Here is a 20,450-nt window from a genome sequence, read left to right on the forward strand (position 1 = left end):
GAACAAGGTTTTAATAAATCTATTGACAGAATGTGACACAACAATCACAAGAACCAACTTCATAACTCTGACTCCACTAAAACTTTCAAATTGAAAAACCCACTGTTCTTGTCCGCTGTCATTTTGTAATGATTGCATTTACATGTCATAAAATTCTGTCCCAAAAGCTTGTAAGACAATCTTGTTTTCCTGTTATTTCAATTCCAGATTTCTGTCCTTAGATTTAACTTAGTAGCACCAAATTGATGATAAATTGACCACACAAACATGCATACCTAGCATCTGAGTCAAAACAAGAAATGCGAATGAAAAAACCTGCAGTCTAGTGAGGGAGTAGAGAAATGTGCACAAATAAGCCTAAAACATATTTGATTAAAAAAAAATGACATACAACCATAACAATCAAAAGTGCAGCAATGCTTTATTACTACGTCCTTTATTTACACATAATTAGCTGAGCATACAGTCAAACAAAGATATTTCGAAATTCGTAAAATTACCACAAACTAAAGCAGGCTTAGAACAAAGTTGAGCATGAAACAACACTGTAAATGTTTACTGCTTGGAGCCTATTCCACTGATGGGGTTTGACCTCCGTTTCTTTGCCAACTTGACAGCTTCAGCTTGCCACTCAGGAGTGAGTGTGCGGGGCTTCTCTGGACCAACTAAGACATGAAAAAATATATATATATCATGCTTAGTGTGTGACAGATTGAAAACCAAAGTCTATGTAGGGTGTTATGATGCACGCACTCAAGAGAATTACGAGGACTACAAATAACCAGTTAAACCTGTTTGCTAGGGTACCATTATCATAACAAATCTGTAATTGTTTAAAGTTATTTTTACTCTGTGGAGTGGATAATGTCGCATACAATACACAGATGCAATGATGAGGCCCCATTAGGGAAGGTTTGACAATCCCGCATCCTGACACGGTTAATTTTTGACCTAAGTATCCCCAATCCTTTTAATTCCAATTGAATATCAAATTAACGATATTTCCACTTGATATTTCCATTTTATCTGATTTAAATATTCCATATCCCATTAATTTTTTCCTCCAAAGATCCTGTACCCTATTAATTTGTTACCCAAATAATCCCGTATCCTGGAAATGCCTCATAGGGCCTCAATGACTGAATATTAATCACACTGACTGAAAATTACTAGTAGTAGGAGACCACTGCACGCACCATACTTCCTGAGAAATGAAAACAAACCAACTGATACAGCCAAAAATAAAGCAAGCATTCCAATCATCTTCTTCATATATGGTTCTTGAACTTTTTCCTCTGCAATGGTTTTTACAAACTGGGCTCTGTATACTTGAGAGATAAATTACATGTATGTCAATATACCTTGTCAGAGAATCACACCCGGTTTTCTAGGTAGGGAAGTATATCAGGAAACACGGTTTTTTGGTGATCCAGCATCCACCAGATTATAATTTCCCAAGGTGTTACAATTAAAAACTTTAGTGCAGAGCAAACCTATAAATTGAAAGGAGACTGCGCTTTGTTGTGAAGTCTTGAATCAACAAACGTTCCAACAGTCATCAGAATCCTGAGTAGTAAGGAGACTTTTCTTTGCTTGGTTTAATTTGTAAGAACTGGTTCTGCATACACTAGCAAAGACACTGGACACTCCCAGCCTCACCTTCATGGGAAGAGAACTCGTACCGGAGCACACCGCTAAAGATCTTGGGGTGATTTTGGACAAGAACCTGACCTATGACGAACACATTACCAAAACTGTCTCCTCCTGTATGTCTTGTCTCGGTCAAATAAGCCGCACAAAGCATGTTTTTGACAAATGCACCCTACTAACTATTATAAATACTTTAGTTTTTAGTAAACTTTTTTATTGTTCGAACGTTTGGGCGAATACATCAAAAAGTAATATAAATAAATTACAAGGAATTCAGAACTTTGCCGCTCGAATTGCGACCAGTACACACAAATATGATCACATCACACCAGTTTTAAAAGAGCTTAAATGGCTACCAGTCGCGACTCAGTTATATTTCAGGAGCGCTATCATGGCCTACAAATGTCTAACATCTCGCGTGCCGGAGTATCTGTCTTCCCAGTTCAGTAAGCGAGGAGAAATAAGCGGACGTGCCACAAGAAGTTCACAAATGCTGAACATTCCTCTTTTTAAGTCTGCCAGTGGTCAGAGAACGTTCTATTACAGAACAGTCAGTATCTGGAACTCCATGGATAGCTCTCTAAAAACTCTCGAGAAAGTATCTGCTTTTAAGTTTTATCTTAAACGTAAACTCATTAAGGATTTTATAGATTCCTAATTCTAGTTAATTAATCTTAATGAATCTTAGAGTTTTTAAGTAGTTTTAAATTATTATTGTATTGTCTTTGAAAAGCCTCTAAAGGGAAAGTCAATAAAGTATGTATGTATGTATGTATGTATTTTGATTGTACATATTAACCTATTGATGCCTGTGCCGCCCATAACTGCCTCTGATGAGTGTTGGCCTTTGTTACACTTCTGACATCATCACCTTTAACCAAAATTGGCATCACTGATACTCAAGTTCTGCAGGAGGAAAAGATCTTTCCAACAGTGGTGTATTGATTGATTGAATTCTTGATAAATCGTGATTATGACCATTCGGTTTGATTCCCAATCCTTTGATTCCACATTTCGATTTTGGTTCGACTTTTTGCATACCTTTCCCAGAGTGTCCTCAGGGAGTTATTACATTGTGAAATCAGAATCCTGAACTCTTTAAAATGTGCGTTTTTGATTGATGAGTAAAGACATCTGCAGTTCATGCACCATTTTTTGTTGTGTGGTAAAAATGTTGCCGTTCTACCACCCCTTGAGAATTTCCAAATATGCCAACCATGTGTGACACACTCATTGTATCCTAAAATTGAGGGTTTAGGGTTGTATGTTGTTTACATTGTGCATCATGTTGTAAAAATTAAAAAAAATTAAAATTTTGCATAATTAAATTGAAATAATCAAAATCGAAAAGCAATCATGGAAATTGAATCAAATCACAAGGAATATGAATTGTTACACCCCTACTTTCCAATGATACCTCTAATATATATGAGCACAAAAATGCTCAGAAAATGGTGTGAAAAAATCAAAGCAAAATTTCCCTCAGCTACGTTTGGCTACTCCGTGGTAAGGATTTTCCATCTCGATGATGCTTTCTCAGAAATTCTTAAACTGGAAGCAAGCCCAGAAGAAGGTGAACTAAAAAGTGATGCTAGTGGAAAGAAATGCATGCTATCATGTTGCAAATGCCTTTTTGAGTAGATTGGAGCTTATTTGGCTCATATTCAGGCTGAAAAAGTCTAAAAAGGGCGTTTTTTCCAAAACGCTCCAGGTGAAAATGGGTTAAAGTTGTATACAATTCAACAAACATAACATTTTTTGTACATGTAAAATGAATAACTTCTCGCAGATGAAGTCTGCTTGCTCTCATATAATATGCAAAAAAAAAAGTAATTTTTTTTTCACCTACTGAAATTCTTATATCACCTCGATACTTTCACTCTTGCCTTGAAGATGATGTTAGGAAAATCAATAAGCCGTCGTACGATTATAATTTTAATAGTTCCACTGAGGTTTTTAAGCAGACCTTTAATTTAATCACATGAATTCTGCACACGTTAAGTTAACAATGATAATGAAAGGATTAAGCAAGTCTTCAGCTTGTACTTAACCTCACACATTTATTTAACATTCGAGTATTAAGACGACCCAGTTGGCTAATGAACCAATATTACGAACACGGCTATTAAAACAATTTTAATTCATCTAAAACACCAAAATGAATTCGATTACTTAACCATTAAGTAAAACGTAAAATAGTAGTCACTACGCTCTTATGTAAGCTCGAATCAGAAGACTTACAATCTATTTTTTCTTCTTTTGTAAGCTCGGTCCACGGACCCTTCTCCTTGGCTTGCAGCGCTGCTAATTCAGACCCATACTCCCGTCTAACCGTTGGAACAGGCTCATATCTCCGTGCAGCCGACGTCTGGATTTGCCTACAAGCAATTCTAGCGTAAAGTCGAGGGAGAGCACCCATTCTCAATAAACTTGCCATGATGAAAGTTTTGATGGCCCAACTCCAACAAGATGGCGGAAGACTAACGCTAATAACGCGCGGTGAGTTGTGGGTCATCTCAATATTTCTTCATGTACGAAGTACCGACTCGTACCTGGGGGTCCAACGCAAAATCATTGCAAGCACTTGTTTTGGTGTTTCGAGGAGGTGATAGAAAGGATCTGATTTATGCTGTGGGGCCAATGCTTTCCGCTAACTGGACAGACATAACAAATTCGGTCTAACATATTTTCGTGTGTATTTGGAGTACCCAAACTTGGATATCCAGCTGTCCAAATCTCCTGGCCCCAACCCAGTTCCCGCAGTACTCCTTTTAAGGGACGGACCATCAGGAAAGTGATGGGGGGGAGGAGGGGGGCGGGTGGGAGTGGGGAATTTTCAGCTTACACATTTTTTTTCCGCTCGCTGCTTGTGCAGGAATTTTTTTTTCAGGTGAAACCCTCTGCACGAATTTTTTTTTTTTCAGACAAATAGTGCTTTTTTTGGAACAGTGAAATCTTGATTCATTATCTATGATTTGGTGCTTTATAAATAATTCTACACTCACAACAGATCAAAGGATGCAGGCCACTTTCAATGCAAAATCTTTTCGAAAATGTACACACAGTGAGAGAGGAGGAAGCCACTTGGAGTGGACGGCTTCCCTGTGCATTTTTTCAGTCCTGCCCTCTGGAATTCCTCTCCCACAGCCCATCATAACGATGCCATACTCCATTCACCAAAACAGCCCCTCTGTAGTGCCCTCCACTCCAAAATGTCAATCCAAAAAGAAGGTACCTGTTTAGTAAAAGTGAAATATTCAAATGATTCTCAAAAGTTATTTAATATTTATGGTGCTCTGTAATAACTTAAATGAACTTAGGCTTCATTTTACTAAAAAAAAGAAAGCAAATGTAAGACTCACCTTTCGTGTGAGAGTTCCACATAGTCTGGTTCAAGGGAATAAGACCCATCCTCTAATTTTTATTGTGGGCACAAATAATGTTGTAGAATATTTACAAAGATACCAAATTCTAATATTTATTTATTACAAATTTTATCTTATTATTTTTATTGTAATTCAGCATACATTGTATGTTGAGAAGACAGTTCTGAAGTGGCGTGACGGGCGAATAGCGCGCACGCACACGGAAACATTTTAAATTTAGGTTATGTGTACGTTTATTACGCGTACAAATTTAAGTTTCGAGGACGTTTACCAGCAGAATTTTGGACAGTTTCCAGTGAGCAGTTGTTATGCCTTTTAGAGAGTTTTGTGCCGTTTAGAGTTTACCGTTTTACCGATTTTGTAGTGTTTTAGTCAAGTACCATTCCGTTTCCCGCTCACGATCAGTGTATGTTGTAGGTACACTAGCTGCAATTTAAAACAAAAACAAGGTTCTAATTGTCTCCTTTCAATAGGAAGGAAATGATTTTTGTTTATTCATATTGTGCTTGGTAATATTGTTGATTTCTGAATGACATTTCTGGCTATTGTAGTAGGAATTAATTTCTGTCACCTTATATTTGTTATTTCATGCAGTGTGAGGAAAACACTTCAGTACAATGTTAGATGTCTTTATTTATTAATAATAATATAGCAGGGCCTGGGGTAAGGCCCCAAGAATATTTTGAATAAGAATTATTTTTAATAGACACTGGCAAATTTTATATATTAAATAAAAGTCACAATTGGACCTTCTACATGAATATTTTTTCTTTACCTTCTTTGCACGAATTTTTTTTTCTTGGCATTTTCCCTTGCATGAATTTTTTTTCGGTTTCTTTCCCCAACCCCCCCCCCCCCCATCACTTTTCTAATGGTCCGTCCCTTATATGAGCTATATAGGTATGTGCGACACCAAAGATTAAAGGGTATGGTTTTTCAGCCGTCAATAGGGTATCGATTTTAGCTGATTTTGGCAATTTTGGTCATAAATAGAGTATGGTATTTGCACTCTAGCTTTGATATAGGTATGTTTTTGAGAAGAAGCCACTTTTTCATCATTATCGAAAAGAAAATCAACAAAAGCCCTTCACAAATTATGTTTAGGGTAAGGGGTAATAGTATAATAGGGTAAGGGTTTTGGGAAGCGGGCCGCACACCCCTACGGTCCAATTTTTCTGGGAGTACCCCTCCCCCGGGCCCCAGTTGTACGTAAGATGGATAACGCTGTCCACCGTATAAATCGCTCTCCAGTGGATAAGTTTCAACAAAACAAACCATGCTATCCGCTGGATATAGATTTATCCAGTGGGTAGCGTTATCCACCTTTCGAACAACCCGGGACAGGTATATATCCCAAAAAATTTATCCAGCCGCATACGAAGGGATGTGCTTGAAGACAACTCCATTACATCATAATACCTACTTACATAATACTTTGAGTTTTGATTGGGTCTCTGGATTCTCTGTGTCCTTTGTGATCGGCTAGAGTGATTTCTTTGGTTTTGGTTTTACGACAATCAATTGAAAATCCCTCTAATACAAGACAGGCATAATCAAGAGTCAAAAGTTTTCAATACATTTTAAACACTTCTTATTTATCGTAAATATTTTACAATCTTTTACAGAAGCAGTCGCTTTTCTTGTACTTTTTACAAATATCCAGAAATGGTAACAGCAGTTCTTTAAATAACTCAAAATATTTACAGTCAAAGTAACAAAAATATCAGTACAAAATTGCCACCTTTGTTAATTCACTGAAAGCAATCACCGTTGCTATTACAAAACCTAATTAATGTTTAGTTTAGCCATACAGATGTTTGAACTCGTTTAAAGTTTTCGTTTTGTTTTCGTTGTATGTTTTCTTTTTGTTACTCTCTAAAGTTTTCATCCAGTCAAATGGAAAACAACAATGGCAGGTATAACAGGAATATATCCGAGAACAACTTCTTCCCTTGCCAGAGGAAATAGTTTTTGATTGGCTAAGCTACGAGAAAACCAAGAAAAATAGTGTCACAAGAAACACGAATCAAAACCTCTGTAACAGTGTTCGCGTGCGTAGATCATGTCACGAAACAAACGTTCAACTGGAAACCAGTTAACTCGAAATAAATTGTGACTGTATTTAACCTCCTTTGAAGGAGCGGACTCGAACAAATGAGCGTGATGTGATGATTTACAATGTTTTTTTTATTATTATTTTCTTTACAAATCGGTATCTATAAATAACGTTTTTTTACACCAGGGTTTTATGAGAAGCAACGACTATCTGTGAGTCGCTATATTGGAAGCCAGTCGTGTGTGGGGATATCAAGATGGAGCTCCATGTCTGGGGTACATCTGCAGAACGATTCAAAACAACGTCATTATTTTCAGGTGTATATATGACCAAAGTCTTTTTTATCACAAACGGCATTCAACCCTCCTTTACAATAACAGAATTGAAGTATCTCTACGAGTCAACACTAACACTGCAATCTTACCTACACGCACACAGGCAAGCAGTTTCACACGCACGCACTGTCATAAGCACGCAGTTTCACACGCACGCACTTCCACACGCACGCACTTCCACACGCACGCACTTCCACACGCACGCACTTCCACACGCACGCAGGCACGCTACCTCCACTTTTTTCCTCACAATTTACTCAGTGATTGGACAAAATAAAAACGGAAAAAGCAAATACAAACGTCTGAAATCCTCTATACAAAGACTATTCACAAAATGTAAACCACATGAAATGCTGTACTCACTTCTCCCTTTTCCCAAATACTTCAGGAAATATTTCAGCCTGTGTGTCCAAGGTTTCGCTTTTTAGCAATTCTCTGTAGGATTAACAAGGGTTAAAAAGTTACCGTATGCTACAAAAAAGCCCAAGAATGAACTAAACTGCATCACACCATTGCTATTTGTCATCTTCACGATCCAGGGCCTGGCCAAGTTACCATTCACACGCCTAAGTTGCCAATCACTCATCAAAGCAAAAGCAGATGGCAAACAACCTGCGCTTTTTCAAAAATCGTGAACAAAAACGTGTTTTTAAACACGTTTTTGTCTACACGTATTCTTTTCGTCTCGATTTTGTGATATTTGAAGCGTGTTCAGTGTACAGGACGCTCGAGTCTCTGACTTGCAAGGGGACAAATAAGCCATTCCCGAGCTGCTCTTACCTCTGTTTCAAAACGAGTCTTGGTGCACAACCTTTCACATTGAAATGAGTTTTTCTTGCACGTTTATTGTCTTGCAAATCAAACTCATCTCCATATGAAAGGTTGTGCAACAGGACTCGTTTTGAAACAGAGGTAGAAAGTAACTCGGAAATATCTTATTACGTACATGTAGGTACCATCAGAGTTCCAGATAACTTTTAAAGGCACATGTAGAGTGTTCATAAGGAATTCTAACAGGTCAAACGATGTGAGCCTCATCAAAATATCAGAAGTTTTCTATTAATTTGTCAGATACAGTGGAACTTCTTGGATTTTTAACCTGAGACCCCTCTCTGTGTACCACCAGCTTCATAGTAGCGCGCAAGTGAAAGCAGGCTCTTTAGTGGCGAAACTGTGAGGCAGAGGGGCTTTTGGGTAACTCGCTCATGGGACAGCAAATGTGAGGTTTGCTCCCAGCGTGCTTGTAGGCTATGTAAAATGGAACTTCTTCTCTGTTACACTACGTAATTTGCTTGCAACTTGTCTCGATGTCTTGTTTTACCCGGGGACCCATGAGCTGGACCCATGCCCAGTAGTCCCGTGAGGGAGGGGCTGAAGTGTGGTCTCCCCTCCCACAGTCACTATTTGGGTCGTTCGTTACACACCTAGACCACTTCTTCTTGGAAGTCTTGTGGTACATGTTTTTCCTCACCTTATTTCAATTTCTAACTTAGCGTTGTTGGTTTCCAGCAATTTCACTTCATTCTGGTGTATTTCAACTTCCTAAAAAAATTCAGTCAAAACTACAATGTCAATACATTGTTTGCATCATCATTACAATATTTTCAGGAAGGCAGGCGTTGTTGCAAAATATCAATATTGAGTTGAAATATCACAAAGACACTTCCTTGCCCCTATAAACACTGGACACAACTCTTTTGACTTGTTTCATACCTGCTTTGCCCAAAACTGGGAGAAAAGGAGAGGCTGCTCGTCCAACAATGGCATTATTGACAAAAGTTCTATTTTTATTCTCACAATCTATCCTACATATTACCTTTTTCATAATCATATTTTGCAAAGCCATCTCTTTGATATCTGTTCCCATGGCATTTATTGTATCCTGAGAATGTTCAAAAACACAAATTAAAATTTTAACCCTTTCCAAACAGAATTGTTAAGAATAAAAGTAGTGAAGTAAATACAAGTTTGAATATTTAATTTTAAGTTTTTTTTTTAATATGATTGATAATGACAAGTACAAAATACACAGAATGTATACTAGAAAAAAGATTCTCATTTAGTCTGCACAATCTCGATACATAGTTTATAACTTTTTGCATCGTTCCAATTAATATTATTTTCTCTCTTATATAGTTATTCCATATAAGGTACCACTGTTTGAGTGACAAAAGTCTTTTGCAAAGAGCATTTTGATTTCGAAGGTTGTGTAGCAGTGAAAACAGTGTTAATGTTAGAGGAGAACAAAGCACAGAAAAAAGCTCAGAAGCTAATAAGAAAAATGTTCTTGTTCTAATAATAAATTAATAACATCATTGTATGGAGAAATTATTATTCAGTGTACTTTGTCTTTCTACCTCAGTTACTTTTGTGGTCACTTCCCGTTGAACAGTTTCCCTTTGCTGACTAAATTTGTCTCTCTCCGCATCAATGACAGCTTGTAACTCTTCGAGTTCCTCCTGTCAGGAAATCAACCCAGCAGACATTTTGTAATCCAGACATAATTTTGAATCCGTGATAAATTCCTTAGCTAACGAGGATATTTAGGAAGGTTCTGATTTTCTGCACGTGAGGGACAAACCCAAGACTACTGCACTATATGTTGAGCTGAAGCAATCCATGTTGATGATTTCTAGACAGTTTTCTGTCAGTTTTAAACAATTGGATAGCCACGCACAACACATGCAGGTTTTCAGTGTAAGGCTTCTTTGGTATATTTGCCATACACACTTAAGGTGATTCCCTAGTAAAAGAAACCGCCATAGATTTCCAATGAAACTTGGTATGCTGTTGTTCCAGGACAAGGAGTTATTAAAAACGTAATAAAAAGAGGGAGTCACTGTGCTTGTTTTCATGCCACAATGCTGACAAATATGGTTATTTAGGTGACTTTTGGTAATCTCTGTGTGTAACAAATAAGCTCGATTATTTTTCAAAGCGGCACGTTGCATCACACAGAGTTTGACTTTCTTTGATTGTTTATTCATCTACGTCCCAGAAAAAATGTCTTCAAATACCCTGCATTTTTTTTATCCTTTAATGGCAACATAATTTGGACATGTGCTGTTGGGCCTGTTATGTCTCCCTCTGTAGAATTTATTTCATTTGCTAAAAAATTAGCCAAAGATTTCTGCTTTTTTTTTCTCAGTTATTGAGGATACTGTTCTCATTGAAATTATGCAATAAAAAAATATAGGTCACCATGATCGTTTAAGAGAAAATGAGCATTTATTTCACTGTTGAGCTTAGCTTGAGGGAAATCTCTTTTGTTGTGTATGTGCACACACTCATTTGCGTGTGCTAATGATGCAAAAATTATGCACAGTAGGGATGCATAATGTAATATTGAGGAATCACCTTAACTGCCTCTAGATCAGCCAAATAAATGTATCCATACTCACTTAAAATTCCAAGGCCAAGGGGGTGTCAAAAAGCAAAGAAAAATGTGAATCTAAACTGGAATTTCCAAAAGGGTAGGTGGGGAGTTTCAAGCCAAAAATATCTTCTGTGAAGGTGGGTCAATAATAATATAGTAATAATAGTAATAGGACATTTACCCAGGGTAATCTTTCATTTCTGCAAAGACAATCTTACCTTAAATGTCAACTCCAAAATTTCTCTTTGCCTCTTAAGTTTGGCTATTTGAAGTGCTTTTGCTGGGTACTCCTTGTCCTACAAGAACATAATAATACAAAAGAACAATCGCTAATAGTAATGTTCACATTGAGAATTTCTCACAGTGAGGGAACAAGGCAAGATTTCTGAAAATTCAATGAAAATTAGTTTAGTGGCAGAGCTTTCGTAACCTGATGAATCTTTCAAGCAGCAAGCTTACACGACAACATTTGGAGCACTGCAAGTGACATTCAAGGTAGCCTCGTGGCTAGTGCTCTCATTTCCAGATCAAGCAATCCGGGTTTGGCCCTGGCCACGGACATTGTGCTGTATTCTTGGACAAGACACTTACTCTTACAGTGTTTTTCTCCACCCAGGTGTATAAATGGGTACTGGCAAAGTTAATAAAAGGTAAGGTAAAGTCTGCATATGAGCCAAGTGGCCCATCAGGCTGGAGCTTAACCTGGGTTTCCGTAGAATGAAGCAACTAAGAGTATTTCTACTCCCCCCTGGATGGGATGCTAGTCCATCGCAGGGTTACCCCCAGCATTAAGTTTGCCGGTACCCCTTTATACACCTGGGTGGAGAGAGGCACTGTGAGAGTAAAGTATCTTGCCCAAGAACACAACACAATGTCCCCGGCCAGGGCTCAAACCCGGACTGCTTGATCCAGAGACGAGCGTACTAACCATGAGACCACCACACCTCCCACAGTGAACTTAATGCTGGGGGTAAACCTGTGATGGACTAGCATCTCATCCAGGGGGGAGTAGAAATACTCCTAATCACTTCATTCTACAGAAACCAGAATAAGCTCTGACCTGGTGGCCCCCTTGGCTTGTATCCAGACTTTGACTTACCTTTTTTACCTCTTAGATACAATGAGGATTTCAAAAACAAAAGCACTAGTTTTTCATCTCCAGACTAAGTACTAGTCAGAAACAAAGCATAATTCTGTTTACTTTACTGACCTTATAATTTAATAAAATGTTCATTTCCTCGTTCTTTTGCATTAACCTCATATCCATAACATTGAGCTGGTGCTGCAACTCTACAAATAGAGCAAAATGACAAACGCAAGTCAGAGAGGTAACAAGTCTCTCCCATCTACTTACAGTCCAAACAAATGACTGACTTGTCTTCAAGTTAAAATAGACTGACCCACATGTAGCTCGAAAAAGATGATTCTCAAACTATTATGTCCGATTTATGGTCAAATCCAAAATATATAAAAAGTTATAAATTACCGTCTATTCAATTTAAAAATGGTTGCCACGTTCCACCAATGTCGTTTCTTTTTTACACTACAGTCGCAGCCCTATTAAGCGACCACCCTTGGCGAAATGGGAGGGGGCCCCTTAATAGGGGTTTGTTTACCTTGAATATTTTTCACCATCGGGTTAATTTCTTAGTGAACATGGAGTAACTTCAAGGCAATTATGATAAACATGTTTGAATGTTTTTATCACTCCTCACCCTCTATTTCCGACTCTTATCTGCTGTCACCTTTTCCAAAATGAAGTTAATTTACGTATATCAAATTTTGGGTGGCCGTTTAATAGGGGTAAAGACAATAGAAAAATCCTCTTTGTGAGGACCAAAAGGTGGTTATGGCCACTTTATAGAGGTAGCCGGTTAATAGGGGTTTTACTTACAATATGTCATTGACATAATTTTGGGACTTTGATAACTGGCCTCTTAATAGAGGTTCAACTGTAATAAACATTATTTAGTTCTTAATCAACAAATCATCCAGCTTTGTATTACCATGAAATTAAACATATAATGAGGTATACCTTCAATTTCTTTATTAACTAGTGCTTCTGTTTCTGCTAGCCTTTTCTTTGTGATAACAAGATCCTCACTAAACTTCTTACTTAATGTTGACATAGCACCCTGTTTCAAAAACAGTCAAAATATTGAATGTGTCAGCTAGGCAAAAGATGTAAAAGGGCAAAAACTCCCTGATTGTTTCAAAGACACTGATAAACAACTTGGGAAATTTCATCAAATAGTCACTTGAGAAGAAACTAACTTACCCTATATCGTTCATACTTCTGTAGTAGTGATTTTACCTCACCATGCTGAAAAAAAAAACATCCATCATCTATCTAGACCAATGTCACATTAAAGTGGACCTGGGAATTTTGCTTACTATAGGTGAAACTATAAAATTCAAGCTCTGTGAGTCAGAATAGTAATGACTCTAGATAAGATTTGCCTGGTGTCCTCTCAGAGATTATGGTATTCTCACAGAGTTTTACACTGAATGACATTTCAGTTAAATATCTTTGATTTCTTGCCGAACACTACATGTACAAATTTAATATAACTTATGCTTAACAGTAAATCTTCAGGTTTCAACATGGATCCCCTGGAATGTCTAGATCTCCACTTTGCACAGGCTGCAGGAAATATGTAATAAAATGTTACTTACATGTAATGTGAACCAGAAAATAAGATCCCTTTGACGTAAGATGGATGACAGGGAAAATTTACTTAATGACTCTAATAATCTCTAATCCTGAAACCCTGAAAGGGCCTCATTAATTCATTTGTCTTGTTCAGAACCCTACAATATGCAATGCTGATATCGCTTACAGAATTGTAACCTGAGATATTGTGCAGGTTCACTTGTCATCTATTGTGTACGCTATAGAAACGAATGACCTGGATCAAGAAAATGCTGGGTCATATTCTGACTTCTGACAACTGTCAGCAATTAAATAATTATAACTAATATACAAATGGAACAGTGCTTTAACTCACAATATTGTTTTCAGATGATTCCATTTGATCTGTAATCTTCATGTTTTCTAAAAGTCTAATGAAATAGTTAAGGAGGACACTAATAGTTCATTGTCTTGTTCCACAGAATATTCCCTTACCACAGGAAGGTTTCTTAGGGGTTGAACCCCTCACTAGATATCCCTCCAGAAACTCCCTGAGGTGGATCTGGGTGGGGTTCGGGAGAAGGAATGATCATGTGACATTATAACATGCTGACTTGGACTCAAAAAGGCTATTGTTGTAATTTCTTATTTTTGAGCAAGAGTGAGAGTGCAAATAAAGATTGATTGAAGGACCTCAATAGACCTTATCATGGTTTTCAACACCATCTTGGTGGGTAGGCAAAGTGGTCAGAAATTACAGTGTTTGTATGGGAATTCATCCGATTGCAAATAACTTTTTGCAAAATCGAATTTTACCCAATTTGTGATTCGCAATGTTATTTACTAGGTGGAAGATTGTATTCACCAAGTTTGAAGGATGTAGCTTGGTTACAAGACTCTCACTTAATTTTTCTAATTTCCCATATATTTGTCTGTAAATTTGGCTGGGTAGATGCATTTCGCGGGGAAAAAACATTTACAGCCAAATGTATGGGAAATTACAAAAATATCTATATCTCTGTATCTTTAACTCCTGTATCCACCCCAGACTCCCTGTTTAGCTTCCAGTACCTGTAGTTACCTGTAACTGTAGCTCAGATGTGGCGTACAATAAATTAGTATAACTCAGCTACAGAAAGGATACAACTCTTTCTTTCTATTTTCATATTCCGCTATTGACTTCTGTCTTGTTTTAATCTGAATCTAAGACAGAGAAGGCAATACACATATGTTTAGTTAACAAGTTTAAGTCCATCTTAACTCACTGTAGTAGAACACTGGTAGGGTGGGTATAGTAAAGGACTATCTCAACGAAACGGAATAAAACCATTTGTAGGCTTTATACTCTGATAAAGATCATGGCGACCTTATTTTGCTTAAATTGCATACCAGTTGACAGAACCCCACAATAAATGTAATTCGATTGCCCCATCTCAGGGTGATCTGTTCGTGTTCAATTGTCTAGTGCCCCAGGATTCTACAATTGAATTCCAAACTAATCTGCCATGATTCTGAATCTGACTGAGGAGACCTAACACTTTTCTCTTTCTTTTCCCTCATCTTCTGATGCCCACACCACCAGTGGCTCGCGGCATCACCACTCACATGTCACGCTCGCGCAATTACTTGTTTTGCATTCTTCCCCATGGATTTTCGAGGAAACAAGAGACTGCTCACAGTCCATCACTCCATGAGTACAATAACATTCCTAACTTACACCTACAGAGTTGACGCAGCATCAACAGTAACAAAATCCCATAGCTTTTCTGAGTTGAGCTATTGCCCTGACCCAGAAATACCTTTAATACTGACAACACATTCTGTTTCCGTTTTTCCTCGACATCATCCACTGGTTGTGGTTTTTTGGTCCATGGGTGATTACAAACCGTAGAGCAAGCTGTGCTTGTAGCTGCACTGAATGGCCGGGGTCCTATTTTAAATGATTCCTGTCTTGGTAAACCGGGCCCACTTCCAACAGAAACTGTGGTCAGTCCAGACAAAGGACGACTGGGACTTCTCCTTCTAGTCTGTGCATCCTTCGGAAATCTGGAAAGAGTTGTCCGTTGCCATGGTTTGTAGTCACCAAAATTCACGGCGATTCTACCTTCTAAAGTCCTAAGAAGTGGATCGTTCTTGAATTGGTCCTTTGTATTGAGTCTCTGAGCCGCTTGCTTACCCCATCCGCGAGAGCTTGAAAGCGCAGTATGCTCGTTTCTTTGAGGATCACTAATTGTGTAGGTAGAACGATAAGAGAAAAGACCGTCACTTGTCGCCATGTTGGTTATCAGTGTTAGCGTCATGCAAGAGGAAAGAGACAATTCGTGCATACGTATTCGGCGTATTGAGTGGAGAAAAGCGAAGATGTCGTGTAATGGGCGCGTCACGTGTTTGGGGGTTGTAACCCTTTTTGCCTGTTTGCATATTGTTTTGGGAAGACCACCCCATATAGTCTTTATTTTGGCAGATGATTATGGTTTCAACGACGTCGGCTATCATAATCCACGCATAAAAACGCCAAATCTTAACAATTTAGCCGCTACAGGAGTACGCTTGGAAAACTATTACGTGCAGCCGATTTGCACCCCAACTCGAAGTCAGTTGTTTTCCGGCAGATATCAAATCCACACTGGCCTGCAACACGGAATAATCTGGCCTTCCCAAGCCAATGCACTTCCCAAGAATGATACCACAATTGCAAGTAAGCTTAAAGAATATGGCTACAGTACACACATGGTTGGAAAGTGGCATATCGGTTTCTACAAGCGAGAGTTCATTCCAACTCAGCGGGGATTCGACTCGTTCTTTGGCTATTTGACCGGCGGAGAAGATTATTATTCACACAAGAATAGCGTGGGGTATCCAAGCAAGGAGTACGAGGAATTAAATGGGTATGACTTGCGAAGAAATGAAGACGTTGCAACTGATGCTGCTGGGAAGTATTCCACTTTCTTATTCACTGACGAAGCAGTAAAGATCATTTCTTCCCACGAAGAAGACAAACCCTTGTTTCTGTTTGTAGCGTACCAAGCCGTTCATTCACCGCTGGAGGTACCTGAACAGTACACCGAGCAGTACAAAGATATAAAGAACCATGCTCGCCGAACGTATGCAGGCATGGTGACCTGCATGGACGAAGGGATTGGTAATATAACAAAAGCTTTAAAGGATCATGGCTTGTGGGATGACACGGTACTATTTTTCAGTACTGACAATGGTGGACAGATCTACGCAGGTGGCAATAATTGGCCTTTACGCGGCTGGAAAGGCTCGCTGTGGGAAGGCGGAGTGAGAGGGGTGGGTCTGGTTTATAGCAAATTGTTGTCAAAACCGGGGCAGATAAACACAGAGATGATCCATGTCACTGACTGGTACCCGACAATTGTACACTTGTCAGGGGGCTCTGTTGAGGGCATACCTCTTGATGGCTATAATGTCTGGGAAACGTTGAGTAATGGGAAACCATCACCTAGAAATGAGATCTTGCATAATATTGACCCAATAGATACCTACTGGGACTCTCGCATTGAATCTTATCAGTACTGCCGACAAGCTGCTATACGAGTCGGTGACTGGAAACTCTTGAAAGGTTGTCCAGGAGATGGGAGCTGGATTCCTCCTCCAGAGAGTTCCTATTCTTTTGAGCATGGAACAAATTATTTGGACAACATCAACAGCACCTTCCTCTTCAACATAAGAGAAGACCCTGAAGAGAGAAATGAACTATCTGAGGTATTTCCAGATATGGTGTCCTTTTTGATGAAGAAACTCAGTGAATACAATGCTACGGCTGTACCAGTACGTTACCCTGATCCAGATCCTGCATCAAAACCAGAGCTGCATGGAAATATTTGGACACCTTGGGAGCAATAGAAAGGAAATTGGACTAAATTGAATTGATAAACAAATACCTTTTACTACCTGATTTCGAGGTCTGTACTGTAAGTTACGCACCAAGTTTTTTTCCACTTTGATTTATGGGCTAAGAGCAAAGGGCGATCCATAACTTACAGTACATACAGAGCGTGAAGACGAGGTTAGTAAGATTTTATTATATCTCTGCTGCGTGTCTGACGGGTCAGGGAAGGATTTTTATTCAGGCGGAATGGCTTTAAATTTCTGATCCATATTAAAAGCTAAACATTGAAGTCAATTTGAAGTTTTTAGCATGTTTTATTACACAATTAAAAGTAAAAGAAAGCTTTAAACTTTTACTTGCTATAAAAGTTAAGAACACCTGACAAAAATTAAGAAACATTTTGCAAACAAGCAGGCTGTATAGTAGAATACGAACTGCTAAACTGACCAATCACAGCATGCGTAGTAACTAAGAGATATAATAAAACTTGATAGAAAATAGGGTCAGGTCCAGGGGGTTAAGAAACAGGGGCCTGTAGTAACATTCAACACCCAAGGGGAGAGGGGTTGTGAGATAAAAACACTTATGTAAATACTGTAGTAAGTTGCTGCTGTTATTCTTGTAGAGGATAACAAAATTCTTTATATTGAGAATTTTTTATTACTTGTAGTGAGTGAATGGTAGGCATATTTTGTAGTATAAGGATTACATTTTTTTCCCACTTTTTTCAAGGAGCTGGTCCATACAGTTAAAATGCAGTAAAATTTTTATTAATAATAATTTTTTAATGTAATGCAATAGGTTAATGTTGTTATGAACATTTCCAAATCTTCAAAAATGTAAAATGCTATGTCTAAACGGGAAAGATAGGTCAATAAGAAGTGATTAGGTATTTCAAAGGGAGAATTTTTTTGCCCAAAATCATTACTTTTTTTGGTTTTCTACATGTTCCAGCAATGTTGATAATAGATTTTAGTGTATAGATCTTTTTCATTTTCGTTTGAAAATGTAACCTATGTAGTGCATAAAACCTCAAGTTGTTTGACAAGATGTTTTGTTTACCCTGTGTATTAACACTATTTTTGTTTAACTGTGCTTAATTAAACTTCTATGGCCAAAGAACAAGTTCATAGAATTTGAACACTAAGGCTTAGTTTTCTTTTTGTATTACACACACACGTCACCACAGTTCATTTGGTACCCTCCTCTGTTGCTGCATGAAAGGAAAAGACAGAGCTGCAGAGGCTCCTTAAATGCTATAACAAGAAAGACAATTTAGACACTCAGTCAAAGCATGATTTGGTAGGCGGCCTTTAGCGGATGGTCAGAGGTTGCCTTCTCTACAAGGAAACATGTAGGCATATTTGGAAGAGGGAGAGGAAGGGTAAGAAAAAAATGAACAGAAATTAAAGGAATGGAATGTAATATTTATTTAACCAGGGTGATACAATTCAGCACAGGTTGCTTTTCATTACGTGGAGCTGAGAGGATGAATAAATTCATTTCCTCCCTCCCCAATGCCTTCCACGGTTCTTTCTATTTTTTTGCTATGCTGGCTAGGGGGGACAGTGAAGGGAGAGAGAGTGGATCACTTTGGTCCCCCAGAATTCAAGCAAATCCAGGGACACCATTCCCCTCCTCCAGAACCTGAGATCTGAGCATTATCCTCTCAAAAAGCTGCAAAGATCATAGTCCAAGAACCTAGCTAATGAAATAAATTGTGTCCAGAGCCACCTTATCCACATACCAAGGCCCTCCCAGCTAAGAGGAACAGGAGGCTCTGGGAACAAGAATGCAGAAATAGAGCAAAATTTGGGCCCTTTCCATTCGAACAAAAATTTAGAAATTTTTGAAACAGGGCAAATGATGTTAAGATTTCCTTAGAAAGCTACGGAAAATCTGAAAACTGTTGAAACTAGATATATACGAAGGTTTGGATCGTTCTTTGGTCAGTGCTTTTGGCGAGAAATTTGCATTCATTTGTACAAAGACTTCCAGCGAAAAATCAATTGACAAATGAAATTGACATCAAATGCATCACATGGGATGTGACAAACTTGCTCATACTCGATGCAAAAGCAGACGGTTGCTCACAGTGGTTTCTTTCTTGTTTGGCAAAGTAGAAACCAACTGCTCACAGGGTAGGACAGCGCGTGTAAGGTGCGTGTAATTACACACATGTAAAATCTACTGTTCTTGTAGCTACACGCATTTGTGTGTAATTTCAGATGTGTGTATTTTAACTGGACGAAGGAACCTTTGTTATTCATACATGCTTTTGTGTGTATTTTACAAAACAAAAAACCACAAGACACAGAGCAGTGTTCCAGATAACTGAGTGGTCTCAGCTCAAAAAACCGACAAGGTCAGCTACGTGACCTGACAAATTGATAGAAAATTTATAATGACTTGGTGGGAGTAATGTGATCCCTTATTGACACCCTCCTTTAAAAAATTATCTGGAACCCTGCAGAGTTGACTTTCCTATACAGGGATATGGGGATGCAGCATTAACAGTAACAAAGGCCAAAACTTTTGTGAGATCATGCCACTGACACATATTCCTTTAGCTTTTCTGGGTTGAGCTATTGCCCTGACCCAGAAATACCTTTAATATTGACAACACATTCTGTTTCCGTCTTGCCTCGACACCATCCACTGGTTGTGGTTTCTTGGTCCATGGGTGATTACAAACCGTAGAGCAAGCTGTGCTTGTAGCTGCACTGAATGGCCGGGTTCCTATTCTAAATGATTCCTGTCTTGGTAAACCGGGCCCACTTCCAACAGAAACTGTGGTCAGTCCAGACAAAGGACGACTGGGACTTCTCCTTCTAGTCTGTGCATCCTTCGGAAATCTGGAAAGAGTTGTCCGTTGCCATGGTTTGTAGTCACCAAAATTCACGGCGATTCTACCTTCTAAAGTCCTAAGAAGTGGATCGTTCTTGAATTGGTCCTTTGTATTGAGTCTCTGAGCCGCTTGCTTACCCCATCCGCGAGAGCTTGAAAGCGCATTATGCTCGTTTCTTTGATGGTCGCTCATTGTGTCGGTAGAACGATGAGAGAAGAAACCGTCATTTGTCGCCATATTGTTTACCTGTGTTACCGTCATGCAAGAGGAAAGAGACAATTCGTGCATACGTATTCGGCGTATTGAGTGGA

The 20,450-nt window shown here is 38.6% G+C and overlaps 2 protein-coding genes and 1 pseudogene across 4 annotated transcripts; 1 reads left to right on the forward strand and 2 right to left on the reverse strand.

Moving 5' to 3' along the window:
- Positions 1-398: 398 nt before the first annotated feature.
- LOC110065846 (cytochrome c oxidase subunit 4 isoform 1, mitochondrial-like) lies at positions 399-4,168 on the reverse strand. The gene is made up of 3 exons (XM_020773013.2): positions 3,892-4,168; positions 1,197-1,328; positions 399-665 (listed from the first exon to the last, which is right to left on the reverse strand). Exons 1-3 carry the CDS (start codon positions 4,163-4,165, stop codon positions 556-558), a joined length of 516 nt encoding a protein of 171 aa, XP_020628672.2. The 5' UTR covers positions 4,166-4,168; the 3' UTR covers positions 399-555.
- A 3,034-nt stretch (positions 4,169-7,202) lies between these two features.
- On the reverse strand, positions 7,203-20,438 carry LOC149106335 (uncharacterized protein C20orf96-like). Of its 3 annotated transcripts, XM_089298783.1 has the most exons (13): positions 20,205-20,438; positions 15,235-15,539; positions 14,580-14,638; positions 13,812-13,866; positions 13,082-13,126; positions 12,839-12,938; positions 12,014-12,093; positions 11,022-11,099; positions 9,785-9,886; positions 9,244-9,309; positions 8,899-8,969; positions 7,791-7,862; positions 7,203-7,373 (listed from the first exon to the last, which is right to left on the reverse strand). In XM_089298783.1, exons 1-13 carry the CDS (start codon positions 20,425-20,427, stop codon positions 7,313-7,315), a joined length of 1,317 nt encoding a protein of 438 aa, XP_089154909.1. In that variant the 5' UTR covers positions 20,428-20,438; the 3' UTR covers positions 7,203-7,312. The 3 variants fall into 3 exon arrangements, with proteins under 3 accessions (XP_089154909.1, XP_089154908.1, XP_089154907.1); XM_089298782.1 differs by lacking the exon at positions 15,235-15,539 and having other exon boundaries at positions 19,900-20,438; XM_089298781.1 differs by lacking the exon at positions 20,205-20,438 and having other exon boundaries at positions 15,235-15,762.
- On the forward strand, positions 15,772-18,438 carry LOC110065921 (arylsulfatase I pseudogene; annotated as a pseudogene).
- Positions 20,439-20,450: the final 12 nt, after the last annotated feature.

The sequence above is a fragment of the Orbicella faveolata genome, unplaced genomic scaffold (assembly GCF_042242905.1).
Source record: "Orbicella faveolata isolate gen_17 unplaced genomic scaffold, um_ofav_v1 contig_3, whole genome shotgun sequence".
Taxonomy (NCBI): Eukaryota; Metazoa; Cnidaria; class Anthozoa; order Scleractinia; family Merulinidae; genus Orbicella; species Orbicella faveolata.